Source organism: Scyliorhinus torazame, chromosome 1 (genome assembly GCF_047496885.1).
Source record: "Scyliorhinus torazame isolate Kashiwa2021f chromosome 1, sScyTor2.1, whole genome shotgun sequence".
In the NCBI taxonomy this organism is placed as follows: Eukaryota; Metazoa; Chordata; class Chondrichthyes; order Carcharhiniformes; family Scyliorhinidae; genus Scyliorhinus; species Scyliorhinus torazame.
This window is the reverse complement of record NC_092707.1, coordinates 69,658,022-69,684,795: the sequence shown is the minus strand read 5'-3', so window position 1 is coordinate 69,684,795 and position 26,774 is coordinate 69,658,022. Positions and strand designations below refer to the sequence as shown.

Genomic DNA, 26,774 nt, shown 5'->3' with positions numbered 1-26,774 from the left:
TCTCCCTTCTGTAGTCTGAATCGTCATTGTTTGAGATATGGCCCACCACAGTCGTATCATCCACAAACTTACAGATTGAGTCGAAGTTTAATCTTGCCACACAGTCATGTGTGTATTGGGAGGACAGTAGAGGACTGAGCACACATCCTTGGGGGGGCCCCAGTGCTGAGGACTATCGTGGAGGAGGTGCTGTTGCCTATCCTGACAGATTGCAGTCTATTGGTGAGGAAGTCAAGGATCCAGCTGCACAGGGAGGGGTTGAGTCCAAGATTGCAGAGTTTGAACATAGAAAATACAGCCCAGAACAGGCCCTTCGGCCCACTATGTTGTGCCGAACTTTGTCCTAGATTAAGAACAAATTAATCTACACCCCATCATTCTACCGTAATCCATGTACCGATCCAATAACCGCTTGAAGGTCCCTAATGTTTCCGACTCAACTACTTCCACAGGCAGTGCATTCCATGCCCCCACTACTCTCTGGGTAAAGAACCTACCTCTGACTTCCGGGTGCGGCGATGACCAGCTGAGTCGCACGTTTCGGCAGCTCCCTGTGAAACGGACTTTTGGGCTCTTGATAGGAGCCCCAACGGCAATTTTGACGGCTAAAAACACTGTGCGGTAAACCAGAAGGGAATCCCCCCTGGATACGGATGGAAAAAGGAGGAGAGAGTGGCCAGATTGCAGTGGATCCTTTAGAACAGCGGCAAGGAAGGCAAGCAAAAACCAAGATGGCATCGGAAGGTGGCAGTTTAACATGGGGCCCTGAACAACAAGAGTTCTTGAAATGCTGTGTGGAAGAGATAAAAAAGGAAATGAAGAAAGAGCTGTTGGCCCCGATACTACAGGCGATCGAAGGGCTAAAGGAGGAACAAAAGACCCAGGAGCGGGAGCTTCGGGTCGTGAAGGCAGCCGAGAATGAGGACGATATACAGGGCCTGGTGGTGAAGACAGAGACGCAGGAGGCACATCAGAAACGATGTGTGGAAAGGTTGGAGGCACTGGAAAACAACGCAAGGAGGAACAACCTGAGGATTCTTGGTCTTCCTGAAGGTGTGGAGGGAGCGGACGTCGGGGCATATGTGAGCACGATGCTGCACTCGTTAATGGGAGCGGAGGCCCCGGCGGGTCCGTTGGAGGTGGAGGGAGCATACCGAGTGATGGCGCGAGGACCGAGAGCAGGAGAAATTCCCAGAGCCATAGTGGTGAGATTCCTCCGTTTTAAGGATAGAGAAATGGTCCTTAGATGGGCGAAGAAAACTCGGAGCAGTAAATGGGAGAACGCGGTGATCCGCGTTTATCAAGACTGGAGTGCGGAGGTGGCGAGAAGGAGGGCGAGCTTTAATCGGGCCAAGGCGGTGCTTCATAAAAAGAAGATAAAATTTGGAATGCTGCAACCGGCAAGACTGTGGGTCACATATCGAGGGAGGCACCACTACTTTGAGACGGCGGATGAAGCGTGGACTTTTATTGTGGAAGAAAAACTGGAATGAGCGGGTTATTAAAAAGAACGTTCGAACAAAGTGGTGGGGCGAATGTGGGGGGCAAAGAGGGGTTTTATGTACTAATCCTGCGATGTGGTAACTTTTCTCTCTCCCACAGGTGGTGATGGGGGGAGGAGGGGAGGTGGAGGAGATGGGGCGTTGGCCATTGGGGGCGGGGCCAAGGGAGAAGCGCGGGCTTGGTTCCCGCGCTATGATAATCATGGCGGGAATAGAGAAGCAGGAAGGAGGGGGCGTCGCACGGTGCGAGCCGAGGTCACGGGGGGAAGCCGAGGTCAGCCAGAGTTTGCTGACTTCTGGGAGCAACATGGGGGGAGTAATTACGCTAGCGGGGGATCTAGCGGGGGGGGTGGGAGGGGGGAATTACTGGGTTGCTGCTGCTGGGGAGAGGGGGGAGCTGGTATGGGAGAGGATGGGCGGGGGGGGCACCACCTGGGGGAGATACAGCTGCGTGGGAACCGGGTGAGGAGCTGGAAAAAGGTGATGGCTAATCGACAAGGGGGGGGGGGGGGGGGGGGGGGGAGAAAGCCCCCCAACTCGGCTGATCACGTGGAACGTGAGAGGGCTGAACGGGCCGATAAAGAGGGCACGGGTACTCGCACACCTTAAGAAACTTAAGGCAGATGTGGTTATGTTACAGGAAACGCACCTGAAACTGATAGACCAGGTTAGGCTACGCAAAGGATGGGTGGGGCAGGTGTTCCATTCGGGGCTAGATGCGAAAAACAGGGGGGTGGCTATATTAGTGGGGAAGCGGGTAATGTTCGAGGCAAAGACTATAGTGGCGGATAACGGGGGCAGATACGTGATGGTGAGTGGCAAACTACAGGGGGAGACGGTGGATTTGGTAAACGTATATGCCCCGAACTGGGATGATGCCAATTTTATGAGGCGGATGCTAGGACGCATTCCGGACCTAGAGATGGGAAAGCTGATAATGGGGGGAGATTTTAATACGGTGTTGGAACCAGGGCTGGATAGGTCGAAGTCCAGGACTGGAAGGAGGCCGGCAGCAGCCAAGGTGCTTAAAGATTTTATGGAGCAGATGGGAGGTGTAGACCCGTGGAGATTTAGCAGACCTAGGAGTAAGGAGTTCTCGTTTTTCTCCTATGTCCATAAAGTCTACTCGCGAATAGACTTTTTTGTGCTGGGTAGGGCATTGATCCCGAAGGTGAGGGGAACGGAGTATACGGCTATAGCCATTTCGGATCACGCTCCACACTGGGTGGACTTGGAGATAGGGGAGGAAACAGGAGGGCGCCCACCCTGGAGAATGGACATGGGACTAATGGCAGATGAGGGGGTGTGTCTAAGGGTGAGGGGGTGCATTGAAAAGTACTTGGAACTCAATGATAATGGGGAGGTCCAGGTGGGAGTGGTCTGGGAGGCGTTGAAGGCGGTGGTTAGAGAGGAGCTGATATCAATAAGGGCACATAAAGGGAAGCAGGAGAGTAAGGAACGGGAGCGGTTGCTGCAAGAACTTTTGAGGGTGGACAGACAATATGCGGAAGCACCGGAGGAGGGACTGTAAAGGGAAAGGCAAAGGCTACATGTAGAATTTGACTTGCTGACTACAGGCACTGCAGAGGCACAATGGAGGAAGGCACAGGGTGTACAGTACGAATATGGGGAGAAGGCGAGCAGGTTGCTGGCACACCAATTGAGGAAAAGGGGAGCAGCGAGGGAAATAGGGGGAGTGAGGGATGAGGAAGGAGAGATGGAGCGGGGAGCGGAGAGAGTGAATGGAGTGTTCAAGACATTTTATAAAAAATTATATGAAGCTCAACCCCCGGATGGGAGGGAGAGAATGATGGGCTTCTTGGATCGGCTGGAATTTCCCAAGGTGGAAGAGCAGGAAAGGGTGGGACTGGGAGCACAGATCGAGGTAGAAGAAGTGGTGAAAGGAATTAGGAGCATGCAGGCGGGAAAGGCCCCGGGACCGGATGGATCCCCAGTCGAATTCTATAGAAAATATGTGGACTTGCTCGCCCCGGTACTGACGAGGACCTTTAATGAGGCAAAGGAAAGGGGACAACTGCCCCCGACTATGTCTGAAGCAACGATATCGCTTCTCTTAAAGAAGGAAAAGGACCCGCTACAATGCGGGTCCTATAGACCTATTTCCCTCCTAAATGTAGATGCCAAGGTCCTGGCCAAGGTAATGGCAATGAGAATAGAGGAATGTGTCCCGGGGGTGGTCCACGAGGACCAAACTGGGTTTGTGAAGGGGAGACAGCTGAATACGAATATACGGAGGTTGTTAGGGGTAATGATGATGGCCCCACCAGAGGGAGAAACGGAGATAGTAGTGGCGATGGATGCCGAGAAAGCATTTGATAGAGTGGAGTGGGATTATTTGTGGGAGGTGTTGAGATTTGGTTTTGGAGAGGGGTATGTTAGATGGGTGCAGCTGTTGTATAGGGCCCCAGTGGCGAGCGTGGTCACGAATGGACGGGGATCTGCATATTTTCGGCTCCATAGAGGGACAAGGCAGGGATGCCCTCTGTCCCCATTATTGTTTGCACTGGTGATTGAGCCCCTGGCGATAGCGTTGAGGGGTTCCAAGAAGTGGAGGGGAGTACTTAGGGGAGGAGAAGAGCACCGGGTATCTTTGTATGCGGACGATTTGCTACTATACGTGGCGGACCCGGCGGAGGGGATGCCGGAAATAATGCGGATACTTGGGGAGTTTGGGGATTTTTCAGGGTATAAATTGAACATGGGGAAAAGTGAGTTGTTTGTGGTGCATCCAGGGGAGCAGAGTAGAGAAATAGAGGACCTACCGCTGAGGAAGGTAACAAGGGACTTTCGTTACCTGGGGATCCAGATAGCTAAGAATTGGGGCACATTGCACAGGTTAAATTTAACGCGGTTGGTGGAACAGATGGAGGAGGATTTCAAGAGATGGGATATGGTATCCCTGTCAATGGCAGGGAGGGTGCAGGCGGTTAAGATGGTGGTCCTCCCGAGATTCCTCTTTGTGTTTCAGTGCCTCCCGGTGGTGATCACGAAGGCTTTTTTTAAAAGGATTGAAAAGAGCATCATGGGTTTTGTGTGGGCCGGGAAGACCCCGAGAGTGAGGAAGGGATTCTTACAGCGTAGCAGGGATAGGGGGGGGCTGGCACTACCGAGCCTAAGTGAGTATTATTGGGCCGCTAATATTTCAATGGTGAGTAAGTGGATGGGAGAGGAGGAGGGAGCGGCGTGGAAGAGATTAGAGAGGGCGTCCTGTAGGGGGACTAGCCTACAGGCTATGGTGACAGCCCCATTGCCGTTCTCACCGAGGAACTACACCACAAGCCCGGTGGTGGTGGCTACACTGAAGATTTGGGGACAGTGGAGACGGCATAGGGGAAAGACTGGAGCCTTGGGGGGGTCCCCGATAAGAAACAACCATAGGTTTGCCCCGGGGGGAATGGATGGGGGATATGGAATGTGGCAAAGAGCAGGAATAACGCAACTGAAAGATCTGTTTGTGGATGGGAAGTTCGCGAGTCTGGGAGCGCTGACCGAGAAATATGGGTTGCCCAAGGGAATGCATTCAGGTATATGCAACTGAGGGCTTTTGCGAGGCAACAGGTGAGGGAATTCCCGCAGCTCCCGACACAAGAGGTGCAGGACAGAGTGATCTCAAAGACATGGGTGGGGGATGGTAAGGTGTCAGATATATATAGGGAAATGAGGGACGAAGGGGAGACTATGGTAGATGAACTAAAAGGGAAATGGGAAGAAGAGCTGGGGGAGGAGATCGAGGAGGGGCTGTGGGCAGATGCCCTAAGCAGGGTAAACTCGTCGTCCTCGTGTGCCAGGCTAAGCCTGATTCAGTTTAAGGTATTACACAGGGCACATATGACTGGAGCACGGCTCAGTAAATTTTTTGGGGTGGAGGATAGGTGTGCGAGGTGCGCGAGAAGCCCAGCGAATCATACCCATATGTTTTGGTCATGCCCGGCACTACAGAGGTTTTGGATGGGGGTGACAAAGGTGCTTTCAAAAGTAGTAGGAGTCCGGGTCGAACCAAGCTGGGGGTTGGCTATATTTGGGGTTGCACAAGAGCCGGGAGTGCAGGAGGCGAGAGAGGCCGATGTTTTGGCCTTTGCGTCCCTAGTAGCCCGGCGCAGGATATTGCTAATGTGGAAAGAAGCCAAGCCCCCGGGGGTGGAGACCTGGATAAATGACATGGCGGGGTTTATAAAGCTAGAGCGGATTAAGTTCGTCCTAAGGGGGTCGGCTCAAGGGTTCACCAGGCGGTGGCAACCGTTCGTCGAATACCTCGCAGAAAGATAGACGGAATGGGAAAAAGAAGGCAGCAGCAGCAGCCCAGGATCGGGAGGGGGGAGGGGTGGGGGGGTGGGGGAGGAGGAACCAGAAGGACTCTCAGGGTTGTTAATATATACTGTATAGTATGTATAGGTCGTTGCTACAGATAATTATATATTGGACTGTTAAATTATATTTTTGGAGAGTGTTACTTGTGACAAGGCAGTTGCCAATTAGGGCTAGTTTTCATTTTTGTTATTTATTATTTATTCATTTTTGTTTATAAAATAGGTCATTGTTATTTGTGTTGTTATAATATTGTGTAAAGGATGCACAATGTACTGTGTTGGTTGACCAAAATTTTCAATAAAATATTTAATAAAAAAAAAAAAAAAGAACCTACCTCTGACATCCCCCATAATCTTCAACCAGAAATGCCGAGTGGATGATCTATCTTGGTCTCCTCCGAAGGTCCCCAGAATCACAGATGTCAGTCTTCAGCCAATACGATTCACTCCATGTGAAATCAAGAAACAGCTGAATGGACTGGATACTGCAAAGGCTATGGGCCCTGACACTATCCCAGCAATAGTACTGAAGACCTGCGCTCCAGAACTTGCCGCACCCCTAGCCAAGCTGTTCCAATACAGCTACAACACTGGCATCTACCCAACAATGTGGAAAATTGCCCAGCTGTGGCCTGTACACAAGAAACAGGATGAATCCATCCCAGCAAAATACTGCCGTTCTCAGCCTATACTCCATCATCAGCTAAGTGATGGAAGGAGTCATCAACAGTGCTATCAAGTGGCACTTAATCAGCAATAACCTGCTCACGGATGCTCAGTCTGGGTTCTGCCAGGGTCATTCAGCTCCTGACGTCATTGGTTCAAACATGGACAAAAGAGCTAAATGCCAGAGGCGAGGTGAGAGTGACTGCCCTTGACATCAAGGCAGCATTTGACCGAGTATGGCATCAAGGAGCCCCAGCTAAACTGGAGTCAATGGGAATCAGGGGGAAAACTCTCTGCTGGTTGGAGTCATACCTGGCACAAAGAAAGATGGGTGTGGTGGTTGGAGGTCAATCATCTCAACTCCAGGACAACACTGCAGGGGTTCCGCAGGGTAGTATCCTCGGCCCAACCATTTTCAGCTGCTTCATCAATGACCTCCCTTACATCAGAAAGTCAGAAGTGGGGATGTTTGCAGGTGACTGCACATTTAGCACCATTCATAACTCATATAATGAAGCAGTCCATGTACAAATGCAGAAAGACCTGGACAGGCTTGGGCTGACAAGTTACATTCACGCCACACATGTGCCAGGCAATGACCATCTCCTTCAGGAGAAGTTCTCACCGCCGCCCCTTGACATTCAATGGCATTTCCATCGCTGATTCCCCCACAAAATATCCTGGGGGTTAGCATTGCTCAGAAACTGAATTGGACTAGCCATATTAATGCTGTAGCTACCAGGGCAGCTCAAAGGCGAGGAATCCTACAGCAAGTAACCTACGTTCTGAAACCCTCCCCAAAGCCTGTCCACCATCTTCAAGGCACCAGTCAGGAGTGTAATGGAATAGTCACCACTTGCCTGGATGAGTGCAGCTCCAGCAACACTCTAGAAGCTCAACACCATCCAGGGCAAAGCAGTCTGCTTGATTGCTCTCTCTTCCACAACATTCAGACCCTCCACTACCGACCAACAGTGGCATCCATGTCTACCATCTACAAATTGCACTGCAGTAACTCACCAAGGTTCCTCGGACAGCACTGTCCAAACTCTTAACCACTACCATCTAGAAGGACAAGAACAGCACTGACCTGGGAACCCCACCACCTGAAGGTTCCCATTCACTCACCACCCTGACTTGGAAATATATCGCCGGTCCTTCACTGTCGCTGGGACAACATCCTAGAACTCCCACCCTAACAGCACAGTGGGTTCACCTACACCTCGAGGACTGCAGAGGTTCAAGAATGCAACTTACCATCTAAGGAGAATTGGGATAATAAATGCTGGCCTAACCAGCGATGCCCACATCCCGTAAACGAATAATGAAGAAATAAAATTATGCTCTCAGCTGGAGTTTGGGATAATAGTTTAATTCTTGTGTTCCTGATTAAAATTCATCATTGCTCCATCAATAGGTATCTGGGGCTGGATTCGCCAATCCTGCGGCTTTGTCCACAAGATCCGTTTGGTCTTACGACCAGAAAGTTGGCGCCGCCCCCGCACTGATCCTCCGTCCAGTGGGGGGGTTAGCATCCGTGCAGCATAAAGCCCCCAGCTTTACCTGCGGTTATAGCCGCAGAATGGCCAGGTCCGTGACCCCGCATGTGCACTGCGGCAGCCACACCATGACAAAAACTGCCTCCCTGTAACCAGCGTCGCCACCCCAGACCACCACCCCTACCAGTCCACCAACCACTGCCGAAGCCACCCCTGCCAGCGGAACGGCTTCCCCCAACTATGGCGGCATTGGACACAGTCCGCAGCCGCCACGCAAGGTCCCCGAACGTTGTGAGGACACTTGCCCCACGCTATCGGGGCCTCGGCCCATCGGGGGCGAAGCATCGGGAGAGGGCCTCAGGTGACATCCTGAGGTCGTCCATACGGCGTGCGGCGTACTCCCCGAGTACGTTGTCTTTGAGGTGGCGGATGATCGCAAAAACGGCGGCACCCCCGATTCCAGCGTAAACATAGATTCCCCAGCCGATCGCCAAACCCAATTTCGGCGATCGGAGAATCCCACCCCCTGATTTTTTATTAAAATATTTTTTATTCTCTTTTTTCACATTTTCTCCCAAATTTACACCCAACAATAAACAACAATACCTTCCACCCCCCTAATGTTCGATGTGATCCAATTCCCTAAAGTGCACAATGAATAACGCCCATGAATTGTAGAACCCCTTCATCCCTCCCCTCAGTTCAAATTTGACCTTTTCAAGCATCAAGAATTCCAGCAGGTTCCCCCGCCACACCAGGGCACAGGGTGGAGAGGTTGATCTCCACCCTAACAGGATCCGCTTTCGGGCAAACAACGAGGCGAAGGCTACAACGTCTGCCTCCGCGCCCATTTCCAACGCCCCGAATATGGCCTCCCAAGGGCCTGGGTCCATTTTCACATGCACCACGTTAGAGATTACCCTAAAAACCTCCTTCGAGTAATCCTCCTGCTTTGGATAGGGCCAAAACATATGAACGTGGTTTGCGGGGGCCCCCCTGCAACATTCACACACACCTATCCCCTCAAAGAGCCGGCTCATCCTCGCCCTTGTAAGGTGTGCTCTATACACCACCTTCAGCTGTATCAGCCCCAACCTCACACACGAGGTGGAGGCGTTCACCCTCCGGAGCACCTCACACCAGAACCCCTCCTCCATACCCTCGCCCAACTCTTCCTCCCACTTTGCCTTGATCCCTTCTAGCGGCACCTTCTCCTCCTCCAAAATAGCCCTGTAAAGCACCGACACTACCCCATTCTCCAGTCCCCCTGTTATCAGCACCTCCTCCAGCATTGTGGAAGCCGGCTCTACTGGGAAGCTCCGTATCTCCTTTCTGGCAAAGTCTTGAACCTGCATGCATTCCCATACCGGCCTCCCTAAGCAGGTGCCGGAATGTGGCGACTAGGGGCTTTTCACAGTAACTTCATTGAAGCCTACTTGTTACAATAAGCGATTATTATTTATCTAAATATTTCCCCCTACTCCAGCCCATACTTCGCTCTCAGCTCCTTCAATCCCGCAAAATGACCCCCAAGAAACAAATCTTTTAGTGTCCTAATTTCTTTCTCCTCCCTCTCCGAAAATTTTCATCCCACTTCCCTTGCTCAAACCTATGCTTCCCCCAAATCGGCATTTCCCTTGACCCTGCCCCAACCCGAAGTGTTGTTGAAACTGCCTCCAAATTCTCAACAAAGCTATTAGTACCGGATTCCCTGAGTATCTCCCCGGGGCCGTCGGGAGCGGCGCTGTCGCTAACGCCTTCAATCCCGACCCCCTACCCAAACTCTCCTCCATTCTGTGACCCAGCTCTGTATCTTCTCCACATTCGCCGCCCAGTAATAATACATCATGTTCGGAAGATCCAAACCCCCTGCCTCCGCCCCCCGATTTTAACCCTGATCTGAGTTTCCAACCCCAGATCCTCCCTATCACCAATAATGCTTACTTCTATCTCCAATGAATCTTGTCCCTGCCAGTGTGCTGCTGAAAATCTTATCTATCAATTCTAGTGCTCTCCAGGTGGGTCTCCAGTCTTCCACCTTCTGTAACCTTGAGTTCATCCAATCTCTGCTACCCTGTTTCATAACTTGCACCAAGACCATGCGCCATCATTCAAGTGCTTAGTGACCTATATTTCCTTTGGGTCGGGCAATGCCTCTTCTTGTGTAGCCTCTAGCCTCACCCATCATTTTCCCTGAAATCCTCCAATTCTGGCCTTCTAGTACGTTCTGATTTCCTTTACCCCGCTATTTTTGGCTATACTTGAATCTTGGACAGCAAGCTCTGCCTCTCTACACTTTCTCCACCTTTAAAATATTCCTTTAAATCAATTTCTTTGGCCAAGCATTTCGCAACCTGTGCTAATATCATCTTTATATTGCTTGATGTCAGATTTTGCCTGTACTTTGGGATGTTTTATTACATTTAAAGAGCTGTATGAATACACATTCTTACTCTAATGTGTTTGTTTAAGGCAATGTCAAAGCATTCTGTTCATAAGCCAATAGTTTTTTTTTCTAGTTTATCACAAATATTGGTCAGGATGCAAAGCTAAATTTGGCACCATCCAGCTAATCTATGATTTATCATTAGTCCATATTTTGATTGTTAACAGATACTGCTTTATTAAATGCAGTTCCCAAGTGCAATAATACATAGTTATTTATGTTGTAAATAATTAGTTTTGTTTGTTAGCACTTAGGGTGTTAAATGAAAACAGGTAAGAACATAATAATTACGGAATAAAACCTATTCAGGCTGATATGTGTCGAACTTTATAAAATCATTTGAACTTCCACATTTGGGCTCAGGCCTGACATTTGTGCATCTCAGCCTTTGTTTGTATCCTATAGTGAGCAATATAGAAGGATTAGGCAATGCACCTGGCTTTTTTTATTTCTGTGTTTAGAATCCCCCAAAGCACTTCCTGTGAGACAGCACATAACTTACTCCTCTTACTCTATATAACACAATTTGCATCCAAGCCATCTGTTTTTTTTCCCTTTGGCAATAATTTGCTAAATCATGTTGTTCCCAATGTTGCTCAGAAATTTCGAGAGGTCACTTATTGAGAATGGAAGAAACAGAAAGGACCGTTTTTTTTACCCACATGGCAGACTTGCATCAGATTTGGAAAAAGTGCTGAGAAGGTGCCTTTCTATTTGGAAGCTGTGATGATTTTTCTGTAACAGTGATGATCAGTGCACTTTTGTCTTCATATTCTGGTGCAACAAGCAACCAGTGGCATTGTTGCATAAGATGTATAATTAACAGGTACTGACATCACATCAGTATGTCGAAGAGACTTTAATGCATGCTTTATGTCAACACCAAAAATCTGTAAACTTAGCAAAAAGCAGTGTGCCCTTTTTCTCCAAAATGCAGAAATTATGTACATTGTGTACAGTCTTGGGGAGTGCAGAGCACAAAAAGTAACAGGCTAGAATTTTCAAACCAAAGCAGGGGTGTTCCGAATAGATATCAGTGTTGGATTCTTTCAGCTCAGAAGCTGATGTATTTCTATTGCTTTCTGAGTCGCAAGTTAAACCGCAAAATGTTTGCCTAAGATTGGAATGTCTAGAATCCATGGGGAACTGCACAGGCATCAGTACCAGTTCACAGTTCTGATTGCATGAAGTGACATGAGAGTGAAAGAAACAATTTGGTTAACAAATTATATTTAGCATTATAGTTTGGAAAATTCAGCTGAATATATGCTTGAAGCTCCGAGCTGAACTCTATTCATCCTGAAGCAATATTGACTGAGAATTAAATAACATTTGAAATGTAGCATACATTGTCTCTTCAAGTTGTTGCCTTTCATGTGCTGATAGGCAGTACAGACCTAGTCAAAGCAAACAAGTTTTTGATGCACCAGCAATAAATCTATTGAAATATGATTGCTGCAAAACACTAATTCACATTTTACGAGTGGTGGGATATGAAGTGACTATATGAAAGGTAACTTTCAAAGAATGAGAAAAGGCCTATTCAGGTATCATTAGCCCTCCGAACTGCCTTCACTTCAACAGGTGCGGTAGTGCTAATGCTATTAGACTGCTATGCATATCAGACAGCCTGTATACACCCAGACAAAAACAAAACACTGCAGATTCTGGAAATCTGAAATAAAAACTGAAATGTTGGACATGCTCAGCAGGTTAGACAAATGCTGTGGAAAGAAGAACAGCATTAATATTTTAAGTTGATGACTTTCAGAACTTAAAAGTTAGCGATTCAATAGACATTAAGTGTACACAAAGAAGGGGAAAGAGAAGAGTGGGCTAAGGATAAAATAGGTCTGTGATAGGGTGGAAAGCAGGATACATTAAATGACAAACGAATGATGGGCACAGTAAGAAGTCTTACAACATCAGGTTAAAGTCCAACAGGTTGGTTTGGAATCACTAGTTTTCGGAGTGTAGCTCCTTCATCAGGTGAGTGAAAAGGTAGGTTCCACAACCACATATATAGACAAAGTCAATTAAGCAAGATAACTTTGAATGAGAGCCTTTGCAGATAATTAGGTCTTTGTAGGTCCAGACGGAGAGGGATAATCACAGGTTAAAGAGATGTGAATTGTCTCATGCTAGGACAGTTGGTAGGATTTTGCAAGCCCAGGCCAGATGGTGGGAGGTGAATGTAATGAGATACGAGTCCAAGGTCCCAGTTGAGGCTGTCCTCATTCGTGTGGAACTTGCCTATCAGTTTCTGCTCAGCGATTCTGCGTTGTCGCGCATCCTGAAGGCCGCCTTGGAGAACACTTACCTGAAGATCAGAGGCTGAATGCCCTTGACTGCTGAAGTGTTCACTGACTGGAAGGGAACATTCCTGCCTGGAGATTGTCGCACGATGTCCGTTCATCCGTTGTCGCAGCGTCGGCATGGTCTTGCTGATCTTCGGGTAAGCGTTCTCCAAGGTGGCTTTCAGGACGCGCGACAACACGGAATCGCCAAAGTTCAGCACACATGAGTACGGCCTCAACCGGGACCTTGGATTCATGTCTCATTGCGTTCATCCCCCCACCATCTGGCCAGGGCTTGTGAAATCCTGCCAACAGTCCTGGCTTGAGACAATTCACACCTCTTTAACCTGTGATAAACCCTCTCCGTCTGGACCCGTAAAGACTTAATTATCTGCAAAGACTCTCATTCAAAGTAGCATCTTGTATCATTAGTTTTGTCTATATATGTGGTTGTGGAACCCACCTCCTCACTCACCTGATGAAGGAGCTGCGCTCCGAAGGTCAGTGATTCCAAACAAATCTGGTGGACTTTAACCTGGTGTTGTAAGACTTCTTACTGTGCCTACCTCAGTCCAACACCGGCATCTCCACATCAAAGGAATGATGGTGAAAGAAGAGGCCAAATCACTGTGTATCTTTAAGACAGAGATAGATAGGTTCTTGAATGATAAGGGGATCATGGGTTATGGGGGGGAAGGCAGGAGAACGGGGCTGAGAAAAATATCAGCCATGATTGAATGGCCGGGCAGACGCAATGGGCCGAGTGGCCTAATTCTGCTCCTATGACTTATGGTATTATGCTCCGGTTTCCTCCCACAAGTCCCGAAAAACATGCTTGTTAGGTGAATTGGACATTCTGACTTCTCCCTCAGTGTATCCGAACAGGCCCCGGAGTGTGGCGACACGGGAACTTTCACAGTAACCTCATTGCGGTGTTAATGTAAGCCTACTTGTGATACTAATAAAGATTATTATTGTGGAAAACTCCCCTAATGGGTTACCCCCTTGGCCCACGGCAAACTCCACGTCAGGACCACGCTGGAAAATGCCAAAAGTGATCTGCAGCCACGACTTTCCCGGCCGGAGACTCTTGTGCCGGGCTTGCTAAATGGATGAAAATGGGTTATTAAGTCCCATTTGCAGTAATTTACATCCCCTGCTGGTGCGCGGTCGTAAGCCTCGATCCCGGCGCCAGCAGGGGGGGGACGGAACATCACCAATCCTATTCCAATTGTCCCCCAACACCTGATTCTCTGTCCCATCGGGAAACAAACTTTGTGCGTTGTGGGACAGAGAAGATTTTTGTGGGTGTTTTTACATAACTAATACACAAATCTTTCGATGCCTGCATGACCTTCTGTTTAAGAATTTCGTCTCAGGATGTGAAAAGAAAAGTAAGGTGCTCACCAGCGCAAAATAGTCGAAGAACCTAATGTTTTGTTTTAACAAGTTAGATAAAATAAGAGTAACTGGAATTGTGTGATCTAATGGCCCAAAACCAGCTCGCCACGACGCAGCGTGGCCTGTAAAAGCCGTGAGACCCCAATCCCGGGATCTACCTGGCTCGTAAAGACTCGCAAGATCCAACCCAACCTCGCAAGATGTTGCGATGTAAATCACGGCCATTGTCCGTGTGATCACTTTTTGGCAAATCTGCATATTAGAGCGAGACAGTTAGTCTCACTCTAATGTGCAGATTCCCGAGGTACCCGAGACTTGGGAGATTCATCCCCTCTGTCTCGGAGACCTCGGGCGAGTGCTTTTCAGCACTGGCCCCCACAAATGGGGACCAGACGGAACGGCACTCATCGAGTTTCCCACGGGATCAGAGGTCCCTAGCTGCATGCCCTTTGGGCAGGGTGGTGCCTTGGCACCCTCGCAGTGCCACCTGGATGCTAGCCTGGAACTGCCAAGTTGCCCAAGTGCCAAGTTGCTGTTTTTTACATGTGCGTCCGATCGGGCCGGGAGTACCCTGCGTGTTTTCTTTTGGAGGGGGGGGGTGCTCTCATAGTGCATTTGGACTGAGGGTGGGGGGGTGGGGGGGGGGGGGGGGGGGAGTTGGGGGCCCCTCGATACGCTGGGGTGTTCGGCTAGCGAAGCTCCTCAGTATAAAATGAGGCTATGTGTGGCCTCGGCCGCGCGTTCGTCACTGAGGCCCCTTATATAGCGTGTGTTGCCTTGTGTAGCCATGTGTTTTCCAGCGCTGAGTGCCATGGGACTTTGGTCCCAATTAGTTGAATCGCGACCTAAAGCTCAGTGTGTTTGAAACAACAGTAATTGACTCTTGTGGAAAATAATTCCCATATTCTTATCCGAACTATTTGAATAAATTATTTTAAAATCTTCTCTACTTTCTCTCCTACTAAAGATTGTTGTGATCAATGCCTGGATTTAGATTGTATTTTTAAATATAATGCTGTAGTAAATACAGTTGAGAAGTGGACATTGTTCTATATTCATTCAAAAAGATTTTAAAAAAGAAATTTCAAATGTTAGGCGAAAGGGAAGAGCTAGTATTCCTTAAACATAGGCACACTTGTCAATGTGACATGTTCTAACTTACTGTGAATTTGGAACCAATTTAATAATCAATATTAACACATTTTGATGTAATAAGATTAACATAAAAATTATACCGAGGTGTCATAGGTGCCAAATCAGTGCTATTTTCTTTGCAGTTCCGATTTCCTGACTTATTTCACATTCATAGTGCATTTTCTTCTGTGCTTATACTTGTGACCCCTGTGGCTGATTGTGGATTTTTCTTAAAGCTACATGACTAATGCTTTGTTCCTTCAGTCTAGCAGTGCCAATTTTATAATGGCAAACATCTCTTGAAGCCTAACATTTGAATTTCCATTGTATGAAAGGTCATGAAAAGGGTGCAGAACAAAGTGGATTTACTGTGTTTGCATCTGTTTTGCAGCTGTTTTGGTATCTCCTTTAACCTCTGCTTCAGCCACCCTTCTCGTATCTTCTATTAGATCTAATAAATCGGTCCTGTCATTACACAGATGTTGCACAGTTAGGGACATTCAGCTTATTTTTGAGTGATTGTTCAGGGTGCTGGCACAGTCATGATATGCTTCATAGCACATGCATAACATTTCTGCTTAACTCTGATTTTCCTTCTTGAATATTGCATCGGCAGAATTTTGAAAGGGAACGTGCAGATTCATTTGTGGTTTTCATAATCCCAAATTTGCACACTGTAATGTTTCAGGAAATGCTGGAGAGAAATGCTTGATCATGCTGGGTGCACTTGGTTAACGCTGTATATAGTTTCAGCCTCTCTGTTGCTTATTAAAGTATTCATTACTGCAGATTATAGGTTCACATTTCGTTTTGGTCTAATATACAGAACATATTATTTTTTGACAGTGAGACACACAGAATTAGATGTAATTAAAAATCAGGTGCATTGTACATGACCATAGCACTATTCTCTGCTGTTACAAACCAAATAAATCGGCCAAAAGAGTGCAATTAAACAAACCACTTGTTTATTTAATGGATAATTATTTCTCATGTTCTTTTCTCATTGTGAGTTAAAACTTCTGGATTTTTATTTGACAAAAAATCAGTAAATTCTGTACTTATTTTTGTTTGTCGGATAAATTGTTTATTTTCTCCTTTATGAAATTTATAGGACTTGTATTCAATTTACTTATAAACATTTGAGTATTTTTTAAAATAGAAATATAATTGTGGAAGCAAATAGTAATTCTATAAGTGGTACTTTTTCTGAAACTGCAATGTTTTTGTTATCGTGTAAAACCATTAGATTAGTGTTCTTTTAACTGCTTTGTTAATTGGCATAACTAACAAAAAATATTAATAAATTATGCCTGTCTATCACTGCTGAATAAATTATTTCCTCTTCCATGTAGCAGGGCCTCGAATAAATGCAATTGTTGGTTGGAGACTGGAATTCGGTAAAATCGTGCATTATGCACTCTTAATTGAATAAATATAGTATTACCCAGAAAGCCTTCTATTTAAAAAAAAAAAAAAGTGCACGGCAAGTTAGATTTTTGTTGGCTGAAGTTTTAATGTGCTTGTCCTGAAGCTAGTACCATGTGTTGCTTCTGAGAGAAAGTTGAGTTTCTGTTGGCTTTTAGTTCTCTTACAAAGTGGTGAAACATTGAAAGAGCACCAAATGTGCACGGACCGATACAAGTCACAACAGAACAACTTGGCAATTCTACTTTTATCTAGTAGTATATGCTTAACTCTGCCTCCTCCTGTACTAGTCTTGTTCAAAGGGCCATTTGCCTCTGTTAGTAAGGAAATACAGTACCTTCTAAGTCAGTTTCAATTGTTTTCTGATCCATATTTTTCATTGAATTGATGTAGTTCCCTGAATAAGTAATGCCAAACCCAAATTTAGATGTAAGTATAATTTATTATAGATTCATTATTATGTTATTATAGATTTGTTATAGGTTGGACATACTTCAATAACCAGGAGTCGACCACAAAATATAGATTCAGGTGTGCTGTAAAGTTCTACTCCAGTTATGTGAGTTGCGCCCATAAGAAGCCTAAGCATCTGATTTTTATGGGCGTTATCTTGCATTGCACCATATGTGCATATATTTTGTGGCTTGCTCTGGATATTTGTGCCTTTTGTACATGGACAGAAGAACGAGGTCCGTCAGCCTTTCAAACCTGTTCTGCCATTCAGTAAGATTAGGGCATATCTTCTGCGTCACCCCCTGCCTGTGATCACTCTGTATATCTTGATTCCCTCATTATCCAAAAATATGTTGATCTCTGACTTGAATACACTCATTAATTGAGCATCCACTGCTCTCTGGGATAGAGAATTCCAAAAGTTCACAACCTTAAAATTTTAAAAAATTCTCCTTATCTCAGTGCTAAAAGGCTGAAGGTATGATGGTCAAGCGCTTGGTTCTTTGGTGCAGGATAAACTGCTTTCGCTCCTGCAAATAAACATGCAGAAGTTGTGATCAGTTCCATAGGTACAATTTGTCTTTGTCTTTAATTATATAACAATTATGAAGAGATATACCTTTTATCCACATCAGTGTTAAGTTCTAAGTAGACAGCTACATTGTATCCTTCTTTCAGGCCATACCCCTTTGCAGCTTTCCAAAGCTACTGTGCAAAATTCTGCATCTGTCCCTTTCTCTCGCCTCTCTCTCACAATCAAAGAATTTACAACACTGTCTGACATGTTTTCGAGTTCAAGACTATCTTTAGTACCTAGAGCTTAAGCCGGAAATCGCCTTTTCAGTCCCATTTTCAGCTGGGGGCAAATGTATATTGTGAACAATGATGGAGGATAAAAATTATTTTAAATTTCAGTGAGTGATTGATTTGATTTATTGTGAAGATGAAAAGCTGAAGTAGGTAAACTAGAAAGTTGGAGTAAGGATAAAAGATAAAACTGAAAGGCCAGGAAATGGGGGGGAAAACATGAAAAGAATGGTAGTAGTTACTTATACACCAATTTGTAATTTATTTACTTTGGGTCACTGCCATTAGTATTTGAACAAATTTATAGTTTAATAACTTGTTTCAGCATTATAGTAAATGAGATGAAAACTAAACCAATGGCCCAGTGAGGCAGGAATTCCCCTGAATTAACCAGTGGTCTACAAGTTAATGGCGTCATGAATGAATAGTTATGTTAGTTACCATGTAAATATTTAGTGATACTATTAACTGTTCAAATTTTCCCTTGAATTTTTGGGATTTTTTTTGTCTCTGCAATGTGTAATGCATTTCTCACTTGCCGACAAGTGTTGGTTTGTTTTCTTACAAAAAATAGAAAAAGGAAATTGGCTTTTCCATGGCACAGAATTAAAAAACATATATAGATTGTTTCCAAACATTTAAGCAGAGTATGGTATTGTACAGCAATAATAGCTTATATCCAACAATGTTTTTTGTTAACTTTCAGTACCTTTGGAGAAATAAAGACCGTGCGATTGCCCAAGAAAATGGCTGGAACTGGCACACACAGGGGCTTTGGATTTGTTGACTTTCTCACTAAACAAGATGCAAAGGTGTTGTATTTTTCAAGATAATTGGATGTAAATTTTCCTATGGATTCTTATATGGTTAGCTTTCATGGCTTAAAAATAATTAAGTGTATGAGTGGTCTTTTGGGCTCAAGAGGGGAAAGCTGCAGTCTCCCTTTCCAGTGAAAACCTCCCAAAACCTCTCCATGGCACTTGGCTGCAAATCAAGGGCTGTCCAATTTTCTGCTTCTGATAGCTATAGTGCCCTCTTTACACCTGTTACGCATCCTTGGGTTTAAAGTCGACCATTTTTTGTGAATCCATTTCATGTGTGACTCATAAAATCATAGAATTATTGCAGCCCAGAAGGAAGACGTTCAAACTGCCAGCTCTCTGCATTGCTCTGCCCTTTTCGCCATAGCTCTGCAAATTTTGTCTTCAGGTAATTATGCAATAATCCATCGCATCCTTCCAAATGTGGTGCCCAAGACTGAATACCAGTTTCCAGTTGAGGCCAAACCAGTGTCTTAAAAAGGTTTATCATAGCTTCCTTGCTTTTGTATTCTATGCCCCATTTATACAGCCCAGGATCCTGTATTTTTTTAAAACCACTCTCTCAATCTGCCTTGCTACTTGAATGATTTGTGATAATATACCCCCAAGTTCCTCTGCTCATGTGCCCCTTTTAGAATTGTACCTTTCACCATGTATTACCTCTTGTGCTTTCTACCTAAATGAATCACTTCATAATTTTCTGCATTAAATTTAATCTGCCAAATGTCTGCCTATCTACCAGCCTGTCCATGACCGTTTCTATTTATCACTATCCTTCTTGCAATTCACAATTCTGAGTTTTTTGTCATCTGCAAATATTGAAATTGTGCTGTGTACACCCAAGTCTAGCTCATTAATATTTATCAGGAAGAGCAGGGGTATCCTAACACTTACCGCATGGAAACTCATTGTAGAATCGTAGAATGGTTACAGCATAGAAGAAGGCAATTTGGCCTATCTTATCTGTAGCCCTACAATTTTTTTTCTCTTCAGATAATGAACTAGTTTTCGCTTAAAAGTTGCCATCTGATCTGCCTCCACTAAACTTTGGCAGTGCACTCCAGATCCTAACCAATTGCTGCCCATATGCCTTGCTGCAGTCAAAACAACAGTTCGCCAGTCGTCTCAGTTCTGTCACTCAATCAATTTCTTATCCATGCTGTTATTGTCCCATTCATTCCGTGGACTCTACCTTTGCAGACAAGCTGGTTATATGGCACCTTGTCAAATGCCTTTTGAAAGTCCATGTACACAATATCAACTGTAATATCCTCATCAAACCTCTCTGTTACCTAGTCATAAACTTGAGCAAGTTAGTTAAACATGCCTTAACGTTATCCATGCTAGCTTTGTTTAATTATTCCACATTTGTCCAAGTGACTGTTAATATTATCCCAGATTATCATTTCTAAAAGCTTTTGCACAATCAAGGTTAAGCTGACTGGCATGTAGTTGCTGGACTTATCCATACACGTTTTTTTAAACAAAGGTGTAACATTTGCTATTCGCCAGTTATCTGGCACCATCCAAGAGCATCAGAGGATTATGGCCCATGCCTCCATAATTTCCACTCTTACTTTCCTTAGACGCATCTGATACAATCCTGGTGACGTATAAACTCTTAAATACAGCCAGCTATCTAATACCTCCTGTTTGTTCATTTTAAATCTGTTCAGTATCTCAATTACCCCCACTTACACTATGGCTTTGTCAGAACCACCTTCCTTGGTAAAAACAGATGCAAAGAACTTTTAGTATCTCAGCCATGTCCCTCTCTTGCTTATGTAAACCCCTTTTTAGGTCCTAAATTGGCCCTACTTCTTTTACCACCTTTTTACAATATATACGTCTATTGAAGTAACTTAGATTCCCTTTTATGTTAGCTGCAAGTCTCTTCTCGCACTCCTTTTTTGTTTTTCTTATTTTTTTCGTCACTTCCCACCTGAAACTTTTATATTTAGCCTGGGTTCTCAGTTGTATTATTCCCCGACATTGGTCTAATGCACTCATTTCCAACATCATCTTATTCTCTATCTCTTTTGTCATCCAGGGAGCGCTGGATTTGTTTGCCCTACCTTTTCCTCTTGTGAGAATATACTTCAACTCTATCAGAACTATTTCCTCTTTAAAGGCAGCCCAGTGTTTTGTTATGGTTCTGCCTGCCAATTTTTTCCAGTTTACCTGGGCTAGATCCATTCTCACCACATTGAAGTTGGCCTTTCCACAATTAATTATTCGTACTCTGGGTAGCTCCCTGTCTTTCCATACTAACCTAAACCTTATGATGCTATGATCACTGTCACTAAATTTCCTCCTATTGACACTTAGTCCACTTAATTCCCCAGAACCAAATCAGCAATACCTCCTTCCTTGTTGGACTGCAATCATACTGATGTAGAAAATTCTCCTGAACACCGTTTGGAATCACTTTCCCCTTTGCCCTTTGCACTAATCTTGTTCCAGTCGATATAAGGATATTTAAATTTCCTGTTATAAATATTCTAACACCTCTATAATTTCATTTCATATTTGTTCCTTTACATCATTCCCATTAGTTAGTAGCTTATTGAATTTATCCAGCAAAGTAACGCTACTTGTACTGTTTCTTAGCTGCAACCAAATAGATTCTGTCCTTGACCCCTCTAGGATATCCTGGGCTGGATTCTCTGATTCTGGTGCTATGCCCCACGACGGCTTGGGAACGGTGGCGTTTTATGCCAGAAAAAATGGAGTCAAACGGCCAATGATTCCAAATTTTGCTGCAGGCTAGCATGCCGATACGGCCCGGAGAACTGCCGGGTCTGTGGCCGGGCATGCGCACACGGCCCCTGCAGCAGCCGTGCCATGCTACATGGCGGAGACCCGTTCCGCAAAATAGTGCTCTCTCCCCCCCCCCCTTTTTTGGCCACCTCGCACGCCCCGGACCCCTGTCCCACAGTGCCCCCAGCTCCTACTAAAATCCCCTCCCTGCCTGCAGATCGGCCCTCCCTTGACTGTGGCGGAGCTGGACTGAGTCCGCAGCCGCCGCGCCGAATTTCCATCCGGTCGAGGGCGGAGCATCGGGGGCAGGCCTCGGGCAATATCCTGAGGCCGTCGATACGTGGCGCAGCGTACTTGGAGAGTACACCGCTTTGGAGGAGGCAGAGCCTCGCAAAAGTGGCGCCACCCCCGATTTGGACGGGAACTGTGATTCTCCGGCCGATAACTGAATGCAATTTCGCCTTCGGCGACCGGAGAATCCAGGCCCCTGTCTCTTATTATATACTGATCACTCATTACTGCTAATCCTCCTCCTTTCTTTCCTTCCCTATCTCACCTGAACGCCTTGTACCAGAAATGTTTGGTACCCTGGACTTCTACTTGCATCTGATATGATCTAGATACAGTTTTAATAAATGCCAAAATAACACATGAACTACAAAATCCAATATAGGAGAACCACTTTTCACGGAGAATGTGGGTGAAGAAAATATGTTTCCAAAGAATGCTGGAAATACTCAACAGGTCTGGCAGCATCTATGAGAACAACTGCTGCCTGATCTGCTGAGTATTTCCAACAATTGTTTCCATTTCCAGCGCCCACAGAATTTTGCTGTTAAGATGGAAGAAATTTGACAATGTATGATTTCCTGCATGTCACCCAGACAGGCTATTCATTGAGGCAGTGTGTTCCAGATCGTGGAAGGCTTCTCCTCAGTTTGTAGTTAGAATCTTTAAGCACAATTAGTGGTAATTTGCTCTATTGTACCTGTGCCAGCTTTTTGAAAAAGCTGCATTGCAAAACTGTAGCCTAAGCCAGTCTGTAAATTTGTCAGTTTAAGCTTCAGTGTTTCAAAAAGAAAATCACCATCGAGACAATTGTCGATTATCCTAGTGGATAAGTTAGATTTAAAAAAAATTTTTTACAGCCTACATTTGATGAAAGAATTTTCATTATGCCTTGCACAAATTCTCTTATTAGCACATGCTTAGGCCTAAATGTTTACTTGTGATGCGTGCATTTCTTGGAAAGTCTTGCTGTTTACTTGAACAATGGGCACCTTTTGATTTGTTTTTTTAAAGTATTTTTATTCAACAGTTTTACAATTGACAACAATCCCACAAAACCCCCAGCTACCCAGACCCAACCCCCCGCCCCGGACAGTCAACGGTAACCAACTCCTGAAAGTGCATGATAAACAAACCCCACCAATTGTAGAACTATCACTCGCGCCCCTTAGAGCAAATTTCACCTTTTCCAGGGTCAGAAACTCCAGCAGGTCCCCCTGCCACGCTGAGGCATAGGCTGGAGAAGCTAACCTCCACCCCAACAAGATCCACCTATGAGCAACCAGCGCGGCGAAGGCTAAAACATCTGCCCCCGCCTGCAGCTCCGGCCGGTCCGCCATCCCGAATATGGCTTCTAGGGGAAGGGGCTCCACATCCACATACAGAACCCCTGATACGGTGCTGAGCACCATCCTCCAGAACCTTTCCAGCTTCGGGCAGGACCAAAACATATGTACACGATTCGCACGGCACCTCTCACATCGCTCACAGATTTTTTTGTAAATTTAGAGTACCCAATTCATTTTTTCCAATTAAGGGGCAATTTAGCGTGGCCAATCCACCTAACTTGCACATTTTTGGGTTGTAGGGGCGAAACCCACGCAAACAGGGGGAGAATGTGCAAACTCCACACGAGCCGGGATCGAACCTGGGACCTCAGCGCCGTGAGGCTGCAGTGCTAACCCACTGCGCCACCATACTGCCCACAGCGCTCATAGATATCCTCGACCCTTTCGAACAGTCGACTCAACCTAGCCTTGTACCCCACCTGCAATTGTATCTGCCCCACCTCACACACGAAGTGAGGCATTTACCCTCTGCAGTACTTTGCACCACAGACCCTCCTCCAGCGCCACCTCAACTCTTCTTTCCACTTCACCTTAACCCCACCATGGACTCCCCACCCTCCTCCAAAATCTCCCATAAATCACCGAGAAACCCCCCCTCTGACAGCACCACCTACCACCTCCAACAACGTGTAGTTGGAGGTGGTGCTGTCGGTGGGTTTGTCTCGGTGATTTATGGGAGATTTTGGAGGAGGATGGGGAGTCCACTTCCTCGCAAAGTGCCGTACCTGCATATACCTGAAACTTTCGCCCTGCGCCAGCCTAAACTTCGCAAATCGCCCTCCCAGAAACAGATCCATCATATCCTTAATCCTCCTCTCTTCCCATCCATCCTCCCCGGGCCGAACCCATGATTCCCCCCAATCGGCATACCCCCGGACCCAGCTCCCAACCTAAAATGCTGTGTAAACTGCCTCCAGATCTTCAACGCCACCACCAACGGACTCGCCCTATACTTCCCTGGGGCCATTGGGAACGGCGCTGTTGCCAGCGCCCGCAGCCCCGACACCCTGCAAGAGCCTCTTCCATCCTCACCCACAAACCACCCCCCATTCCCTGCTCCATCTCCAGACCGTCTTTGCATTTGCCGCCCAATAACAACACATTAAATTTGGGAGGCCTGACCCCATTTCACCTCTGCAGTACCACCTTGCTAATCCTAGCCACCTTCTCCACTCAATCAAACGAGGAAATCAGCCTGTCCACCCCTCTAAAAATGCCTTGGGCCAAAAGACCGGCAGGCATTGAAACAAGGACCGGAATCACGGCAAAACATATTTACTGCCTGCAACTGGCCCACCAGAGGGAGGTTGTCCCACCTCAGGAAATCAGCCTTCCCACCAAGCTAGTGAAATTAAACTTCCGAAGCCCTGTCCAATCCCCTGCACTGATATGAGACGTCGCAAGACAAAATGACAGACCCCCATCCCTGTTCGTCCCGATTTTCCCCCCCCCCCCACTATCCCCTTTCAGAACGCAGCCTCCTCGGCGCAATAACCAAGGACTCCATAGCCCTTGGGCAGCACCGTGGACAGTGGTTAGCACTGCTGCCTGACAGCTCCAGGGACCCGGGTTCAATTTCGGCCTCGGGTGACTGTCTGTGTGGGGTTTGCACTTTCTCCCCGTGTCAGTGTGGGTTTCTTCCCACAGTCCAAAGATGTGCTGGTTAGGTGGATTGGCCATGCTAAATTGCCCCTTAGTGTCCAGAAGGATAGGTAGGGCTACTGGGTTATGGGGATTGGGTGGAGGCTTGGGCTTAAGTAGGGTGCTGTTTCAAAGGGTCGGTGCCGACTCGATGGGCCGAATGGCCTCCTTCACTATGGATTATATGAATCTGTTGAAATTCAATATAAACAGAAGGGGGGGGGGGCATGGGGCATCTCTTCCTCGTAACCCAGTGCAATGCAAGATACCCTGAGTTCATACTATTTGTGCGCACTCTCGCCATCTGCTCCAAAGCATATAAAGTGGCAAAGATTAGTGGGAGACTAGAGGACCGGGAAATCTTTAGGGTGAAACAGAAAGCTTCTAAAAAAGCTATAAAGAAGAGTAAGATAGATTATGAGAGTAAACTTGCTCAGAATATAAAAACAGTAAGTTTCTACAAATATATAAAACAAAAAAAGAATGGCTAAGGTAAATATTGGGTCTTTAGAGGATGAGAAGGGAGATTTAATAATGGGAGATGAGGAAATGGCTGAGGAATTGAACAGGTTTTTTGGGTCGATATTCACAGTGGAAGACACAAATAACATGCCAGTGACTGATGGAAATGAGGCTATGACAGGTGAGGACCTTGAGATGATTGTTATCACTAAGGAGGTAGTGATGGGCAAGCTAATGGGGCTAACGGTAGACAAGTCTCCTGGCCCTGATGGAATTCATCCCAGAGTGCTAAAAGAGATGGCCAGGGAAATTGCAAATGCACTAGTGATAATTTACCAAAGTTCACTCGACTCTGGGGTGGTCCCGGCAGATTGGAAATTAGCAAACGTGACACCACTGTTTAAAAAAGGAGGCAGGCAGAAAGCGGGTAATTATAGGCCAGTGAGCTTAACTTCGGTAGTAGGGAAGAAGCTGGAATCTATCATCAAGGAAGAAATAGCGAGGCATCTGGATGGAAATTGGCCCATTGGGCAGACGCAGCATAGGTTCATAAAGGGCAGGTCGTGCCTCACTAATTTAGTGGAATTTTTTTGAGGACATTACCAGTGCGGTAGATGACGGGGAGCCAATGGATATGGTACATCTGGATCTCCAGAAAGCCTTTGACAAGGTGCCACACACAAGATTGCTGCATAAGATAAAGATGCGTGGCATTAAGGGTAAAGTAGTAGCATGGATAGGGGATTGGTTAATTAATAGAAAGCAAAGAGTGGGGATTAATGGGTGTTTCTCCGGTTGGCAATCAGTAGTTAGTGGTGTCCCTCAGGGATCAGTGTTGGGCCCAGAATTGTTCACAATTTACATAGATGATTTGGAGTTGGGGACCAAGTGCAATGTGTCCAAGTTTGCAGATGACACTAAAATGAGTGGTAAAGCAAAAAGTGCAGAGGATAGTGGAAGTCTGCAGAGAGATTTGGATAGGTTAAGTGAATGGGCTAGGGTCTGGCAGATGGAATACATTGTTGACAAATGTGAAGTTATCCATTTTGGTAGGAATAATAGCAAAAGGGATTATTATTTAAATGATAAAATATTAAAACATGCGGCTGTGCAGAGAGACCTGGGTGAATTGTGCATGAGTCGCAAAAAGTTGGTTTGCAGGTGCAACAGGTGATTAAGAAGGCAAATTGAATTTTGTCCTTCATTGCTAGAGGGATGGAGTTTAAGACTAGGAAGGTTATGCTGCAATTGTATGAGGTGTTAGTGAGGCCACACCTGGAGTATTATGTCCAGTTTTGGTCTCCTTACCTGAGAAAGGACGTACTGGCGCTGGAGGGTGTGCTGAGGAGGTTCACTAGGTTCATCCCAGAGCTGAAGGGGTTGGATTACGAGGAGAGGTTGAGTAGATTGGAACTGTACTCGTTGGAATTTAGAAGGATGCGGGGGGATCTTATAGAAACGTATAAAACTATGAAGGGAATAGATAGGATAG

At 46.0% G+C, this 26,774-nt stretch overlaps 1 protein-coding gene across 5 annotated transcripts in view; it reads left to right on the top strand.

Moving 5' to 3' along the window:
- The window catches only part of rbm19 (RNA binding motif protein 19), a 436,673-nt gene that overhangs the window by 179,218 nt on the left and 230,681 nt on the right, over nucleotides 1–26,774 (top strand). For all 5 annotated transcript variants that reach the window (XM_072496461.1, XM_072496480.1, XM_072496442.1 and 2 more), the window contains one exon: nucleotides 18,668–18,773. In XM_072496461.1, coding sequence (XP_072352562.1) covers nucleotides 18,668–18,773 — 106 coding nt within the window. The remainder of the gene's footprint in view (nucleotides 1–18,667; nucleotides 18,774–26,774) is intronic.